The 6,924-nt window shown below is 62.9% G+C and overlaps 1 protein-coding gene across 1 annotated transcript; it reads left to right on the plus strand.

The window, feature by feature from the left end:
- The first annotated feature begins 3,614 nt into the window (after positions 1-3,614).
- On the plus strand, positions 3,615-4,922 carry FOXB2 (forkhead box B2). Its single transcript, XM_036103194.1, has one exon. It carries the CDS (start codon positions 3,615-3,617, stop codon positions 4,920-4,922), a length of 1,308 nt encoding a protein of 435 aa, XP_035959087.1.
- The last annotated feature ends 2,002 nt before the right edge of the window (positions 4,923-6,924 follow it).

Here is a 6,924-nt window from a genome sequence, read left to right on the forward strand (position 1 = left end):
ATCTGTTTTCCTTGAACGGGGGTCTGCAGGCAGCTGGAGCGCGCGCGTACCGCCCCCGCCGCTGCTGCTGCGCGCCTGCAAAACTTGCCGGAATGAAATCAACCTCGCGGGAAGGAGGGAGGAGAGAGGGAGAGCGCCCCCCCCACCACCACCACCACGGCCCAAGCTCGCCAGCCGGGCCCTGCGCCTCACCGAGAATCCCCCAGAATACTCTGCGGCGGCGGCAGCCGGCCCCTCTCTAAAATGGACACACGTCCCGCGCTCCTTGTCAGCGCTCGGCGCTGCAACCGCAGCCTGGGCTGCCGCGGGCAGCTGGGGCCTCGGTGTCGGAGAGCCCTGTCTACCCCTGCCCGGGCCACCCGCAGCGCGAAAGCTTGAGGCTCGAGGCGCTTCTCTCCACCTTGGCGCCTCCGCTTTGGTCCAGGTGGCGCGGAGCCGCTCAGCCAGCTGAACGCAGTTGGCTCGCCGAAGCCGGAGGCTTCCCCAGGGCCGAGCCCGACGCCGTGGCCTGGCTCTGCGGTCTGCGACGAGCTCGCCCACGGCTTTACTGTTCAGGTTAGGCGCACCTAAGGCTTGCCCGGCGCGCCCTTGAAGGGCCCCTCCCCTCGCTCTGTCCCCAGACGCCGAGGAGTCCCCTGGCCCGACGGGAACGTCCCGGAGCTGCCCCCAAAGAGGAGGCGCTGCGGAAAACATACTCACAAGGCGTCGACAAAAGACGCCTTTGCCCGCGCTGCGTTCAGGGCCAGAGTCTTAGAGCACTTAGAGCACCCGGCACGCTGAGCTCCCAACGGCGGCCTTTGGGCGACTCCTGGGCCTGGAGAGGGCTGTTCTCGCACCACGTCGGGCAAGGGAGAAGGGGACACCCGGGCTTTAGCTGCCGCTTTAACTGTGGAATTCCTCCGTGGCTTCGTGAGCCCAGGGGGCCGACTGCTGCTTGGCTCCTTAAACTGACTCAGTGGACTAAAAATTCCGCAGAAACTCCGTTGGTGGAAGCAAAGTTCCCAGCACGGAGTGACAGCGAATACATCCTCCTCTGAGATTATCTCCTCTCCTTAGGACAGGCCGAGAGACTGCTCTTTTCCCTGGGGGGCTCTCTTGCACTCTTCACCTTAACACCTGTTCTAAAACGTCTGCTGGCCTGGTACAAATTGGGCAAATAGCACTAGCCAGAAATCTAGCTCCTGACTAAAGATGAAAATTACCAATCTGCCACACTCACCTAACTCCTATGAAGAGGAAGCGCCGGACAGGCAGACAGCCCCTCTCATGGTCCTGCCCTCGGGCAGCTCACCAAAAGTCAGAAGCGACCTGGTGTCGCCAAGGCTGGAGGGTAAAAAGAAGTCTCCCAAGCAGTTTGGGCCGACAGCCTTCTGCCTTCGGCTTTCGGCAGGGAAAAGAAGAAATTAAAAACCCAGTGAGACACAGTCCCTAATTGCTCTTTTCTGCTCAAATGGTGGAACTGGAAGGCACCCGTGAAATTTCCAACTTCAGACATCTCATTTTATAAATAATGAAACTGAGGCCCAGAGACGGGAAGACGGTATATTTTCCCCCTAAACTCTGCTTTTCCTCCCAGCCAAACGGCAAAGGCAGCCAAAACCAAAGTATAACTTCCCCGCGGTCAACTGGGATTGCCCATGGGTGTCCGGATGCGTGCAGAGCAGGAACCTGCTTCCTGGGTCCCAGCCAGCACCGAGACCTCCTGGCTGCCTCTCAACCAGCTTTCTCTCACAGGTCATACCAGGGCCCTGTGGATTGATCATTTTGACCTCCTATTTAATTGCAATCAGCTCGCTTCCCCTCAACGTGCTAAGAATAGCAAAGACCCCGTTAGGACTCACCCAGGTGATGGGACCTGTGAGCTCCCAATTTCTGGCCCCAGCTCAGGCGTCACTACCCAGAGGAATGCCTCACTCTGTCCCATCCACCCACTTCTAAGAAGCGCGGTGGAGCCCCAACCCACCAAGCCCTTACTATCTATCCTAATGCCCTGGCTACTGTCTGTCTCTTCCTCCAGACAGCTGTCCCAGAACGCAAAGAGCCGTCTCCTGCCGCCCTATACCTGGCGCCGATCACCGGGCCTGACACACAGTTGGTGCGCAAGAAAATCGTGATGAAGCTGGCATTTGACGAGAATGCCCTTGGCTCCTCTCCTCATTAGCTTTTCCCTCCAACCCTCTGGGCATTGGGATTTCTTGCAGAGAAGAGGCCTCGAGGCCACGGTGCCCCGAACTTGGCCCAGAGTGGCTAGTCTAGGAAAAAGGTAGTGTAAGGAGCGAGAAGTTCAGAGCAGGTAGGTGGGAAGCGGGAAAGTGAAAGGGCGGGGACAGGCCGGAGATACAGGAGAGGAGAAAGAAAGCCGTGTCCTGTCCCCCCTCTGCCAGGCGTCGCGACCCGGGTGGGGTGCAGCAGCAGGGACCGCACCCGGCGCGGCTCCCCCCGCCCCGCCCCGCGAACAGCCTGCGCTCCCCGCCCCTCCCGGCGGGCTGTGAATGCTGGGGGTGGGGGCGCCCCAACTGTGGTGGAGGAGGGGGCGGGGGCGAGGCGCGGCGCCTTCGTGCCCCTTCTTCAGCGAGAGACGCGGCGGCGGCGGCGGCGGCGTCCCTCAGCCTCGGTCATGTGATAGTCTCGAAGCGCGAGCTGCGGGGGTCTCCGGCGTCTCGGGGACCATTACAAAACGCAGCCAGGAGAGCGCGTCGCTGCCACAGCCGCCGCCGCCGCCTCTCCAGCTCAAGACGGGCCCGGGAGAGCGGCGGCAGCTGCGGCGCGCACCGCGGAGCGGGCCCAGGCCAGCCTCGCATCCTCCCGGCCCTCGCAGCCGCCCCCTCGGGCCCACAGCGTGCGCCCCGCGCCCGGCGCCCCCGCCCCGCCGTGCAACCCGCCCGCGCCGCTGCTGCGGAAACCAAACTTTTTCCCCCAGCGACCGTCTACAGCTCTCTCCCCGGCTCCGCTGCGAGCGGCCAGAAAACAGGGAGACGCGGGCTGCCAGGAGCTGAGCTTCCTTCTCCTTACCTCGCCGCTCCCCTCCAGGAAAACCGCAAGTCCGCGGCGGGCTGGCTAGCTGCCCGACCAGGGGGCAGCCTCCTGGGCGCTGCAAGTCTCGCCGCCCCGGCCTCCGGGAGCACGAGCGCCAACTCGGATTTAAAGGGCCAGAGTCCCACCTGTCCTGTCCTTCCTAGCCCGCTGGGCCGGCGCTTCCCTCGGACCGAGAAAAAAGCAGAGGAGGCCGGAAGGGAACACGGCCTTGCCGATTTCTCCACGTCCAGTTCCAGCGCTCCGTCTCTGACCACCTGGGGGAAGCCGCCGGGAGGGTGTGGCGGGGAAGCTGACGCGCCCCGCCCGCCACTCTGCGCGCGGGTCGGCCACCGTCGGGCCAGAAGTTGCGAGCGGCGGAGAGCTGAGCCGGCCCGAGAGAGCGGCAGGCGCGGAGCCCCCCAGGCAGCTGGCAGAAGGCCGGAGAGAGACGGCGAGAGGGTCTGGGGACGGAGAGGGCGGGGTGGCGGGGCTGGGCGGGCGGAGTGGGGCTTAGTGGAGACAGCCAGGCCCCGGCAACCGGGTGCGGAGCGACACTGCCGTCCAGTGGGGGCCGGAGGGCGGTGGAGGCGCCGGGGGCGATGCCGCGGCCGGGGAAGAGCTCGTACAGCGACCAGAAGCCGCCCTACTCGTACATCTCGCTGACCGCCATGGCCATCCAGCACTCGGCCGAGAAGATGCTGCCGCTGAGCGACATCTACAAGTTCATCATGGAGCGCTTCCCCTACTACCGCGAGCACACGCAGCGTTGGCAGAACAGCCTGCGCCACAACCTCTCCTTCAACGACTGCTTCATCAAGATCCCGCGGCGGCCGGACCAGCCCGGCAAGGGCAGCTTCTGGGCGCTGCATCCCGACTGCGGCGACATGTTCGAGAACGGCAGCTTCCTGCGGCGCCGAAAGCGCTTCAAGGTGCTGCGCGCGGAACACACACACCTGCACGCGGGAAGCACCAAGGGCGCGCCGGGCGCCGGGCCCGGAGGGCACCTTCACCCCCACCACCCGCACCACCCGCACCACCACCACCACCACCACCACCACCACGCGGCCGCGCACCACCACCACCACCACCACCACCCGCCCCAGCCGCCGCCGCCCCCGCCGCCGCCGCCGCACATGGTGCATTATTTCCATCAGCAGCCTCCTCCCGCCCCGCAGCCGCCGCCGCACCTCTCGTCGCAGCCCCCGCAGCAGCCGCCCCAGCAGTCGCAGCCTCAGCCGCCGTCCCACCCGGGCAAGATGCAGGAGGCGGCAGCGGTGGCGGCGGCGGCGGCGGCAGCGGCGGCGGCGGCCGTGGGCAGCGTGGGGCGCCTGTCGCAGTTCCCGCCCTACGGGTTGGGCTCAGCGGCCGCCGCCGCCGCAGCAGCAGCTGCGTCCACGTCGGGCTTCAAGCACCCGTTCGCCATCGAGAACATCATCAGCAGGGACTACAAGGGCGTGCTGCAGGCCGGCGGGCTGCCCTTGGCGTCCGTCATGCACCACCTGGGTTACCCCGTGCCGGGCCAGCTTGGCAACGTGGTTAGCTCCGTGTGGCCGCACGTGGGCGTCATGGATTCGGTGGCTGCGGCCGCCGCGGCCGCGGCCGCGGCGGGGGTCCCCGTGGGCCCTGAGTACGGGGCCTTCGGGGTGCCGGTCAAGGCCCTGTGCCACTCGGCAAGCCAGAGCCTGCCTGCGGTGCCGGTGCCCATCAAGCCCACCCCCTCGCTGCCGCCGGTGGCCCCGCTGCCTCCGACTCTCACTGTCCCCGCGGCCGCGCAACAGCCGCCGGCGCCGTCCACCGTGTGCCCTGCGGCTGCGGCCTCGCCTGCCGCCTCCCTGCTGGAGCCCACTGCCCCGAGTGCGGCCGAGAGCAAGGGCAGCTCCCTGCACTCGGTGCTGGTGCACTCCTAGGGGACACGGCGGGCGGGGGAGACGAAGGCGTGCAGGGACTCCCGGCCCTGGACAGCCCCGGAGGGAGAAGGCTCCCTGAGGCTGGGCAGACCTGGCGAGCCTGAGCCTTTGCGGCAAAGGAAGGTCTTTGAACATAAAAACCCGAAAGCGGATTCTCCAGTGGTCTGAATAAATATAACACTTCTGGTGTCTGTGTTTATACTATGTTGTACAATCAGATTAATGAAAGGCAGTTTTCAGGTAAGAGTTTCTATTGTAATTAATATTGTAAGTCAATAAGTTATGGGGGGGGAGGGAGCGAAGGAGTTTGGGGAAGCCTCATTCGCTGGCAAATTGGAAATGGATTTAGACCCTCATTCCTGGGAGCAGAAGCTGGAGGAGCTAAACCTCCCGGGGAGAAATCCAACAGAGAATGACGCTTAAAACAGACCTCAGCCACCAAGTTTCTCGCCCCGGGCAGCGGCCTCTCGTGAACATCCAAGACAAAACTGCTATTCACTAAGGAAATCTCGTTCTATTTAAGAAGGAAAAGAGAGAGCATTTTCATATCGTTATCTTGCTGATCAGTTAAATGGCGAGGACACGGTACCATGAATAAAGTCGCTGGGGGGTGGGGGGCAGCAGGAACTCCACGAAGAGTCTTGGGAAACAGTTCAGTTTCTTGCTCTGACCCGGGGGTCGAGAAGGATGGAAGGAACAGCTAAAGCAATTAGTTTGCACAAAACAGAATGGCAGCGGCTTAAAGAGCAAAGCGCCAGATTCCAAAAGTAAAGTTCGGGGAAACACAACCAAAGAGAGACAACAAAGGCTGCTTTTTACCTGCAATTCGTTTGTGTATCAATCGGATGAGCCGTTAAGGAGCCCCAAAATAATGTTAATTCCCACGATCCGTTCCATTTGGGATTTTAAAGGGGGAAAACAAATCACTTGCATCATGGGATTTTTCTCCGCTAATCATGAGTGCGAGAAAAACCAGCCACATCACCCCACAGTATCGCTCCTCACGCTTCCAGGAGCGTTTCTTGGCGGTTGCCTTCCAGCCTCCGGACAGATACGAGAGGATGATGACCCCGTCACTTTGGGGCGCCGCCGTCGATTTGGTATTCCGAGCGCTGTTTGGGCGCCGACGACTCTCAGGCGAATTCTTCAGTTTCAGTTCGTCAATTGGAAAAGAAACTTGCCGCTGTTGCCCCTTCCCCCCTTTTTGAGCCCCAGGAATAGCACTTTACTCGCAACAAACTTTTGGGAACGAAGGGGGGCGGGTAGGGAGGAGGCAGCGGCCCTTTGCCTCTGAGTCACCTTGGGCTTGTGTCCGCGCCGCGTTCGGGTTGTGACTTTGTGACAAGTTCATGTCTGCCGGTGTTGTACGCGGTGTTCTCCATTAAAGCTTCTCTCTGGATATGCCGCGGCCCGTGTGAGGATGTTTCGCTTCTCGGGAGAGGAGGCGGCAGTCTGAGCGCCCACGGGGCGGTCAAGGGACTTTACAGATCCTCCCCCTCCCCTTTATTTCTTAACTTCAGAGCTTCATAGGGGTGAGTTCACTGGAGAGCCACGACCAGGGACAAGCGTCCTCCGTTGCTCCTTTTATCCGTTGGCGCGATTACCTCTTGGAATACCACCCATCCTTAGGCTGGTTTCCTGAGCCCCAGCCCACCTCCGTGCAGGGGACTGCATTGGCAAAAACCCGCAACAGGGAATTTTTGGTTCCCAGTTGGGGTTCGCTTCTATTCACCATCACCACCATCCAACACCCTTCCCCTTTCCTACGGGCCCGGAGGGCGGGCCACAACGGGGACTCCCGTACCCTTGGGTAGGTGCCCTGCGGCGCCCCCTTAAGTCTGGAAGGCAGACCCGGGCCGGGAAGTAGGTGCCAGGTCTCTGCCACTGCCACCGCGGCCGACATCGACGAGGAGCGCAAGCCCCGCCACCGAAGCCTGGGGGACCTGTTGCGCGCCCGCTCGGGGAGCGCGTCCTCGGCGAGCAGGGCCTCGGGAGGCGGCGG

The sequence above is a fragment of the Halichoerus grypus genome, chromosome 14 (genome assembly GCF_964656455.1).
Source record: "Halichoerus grypus chromosome 14, mHalGry1.hap1.1, whole genome shotgun sequence".
NCBI lineage: Eukaryota > Metazoa > Chordata > Mammalia > Carnivora > Phocidae > Halichoerus > Halichoerus grypus.

Coding starts and splice junctions, on each gene's coding strand:
- FOXB2 (XM_036103194.1), top strand. CDS start 3,615: ATGCCGCGGCCGGGGAAGAGCTCGTACAGCGACCAGAAGCCGCCCTAC.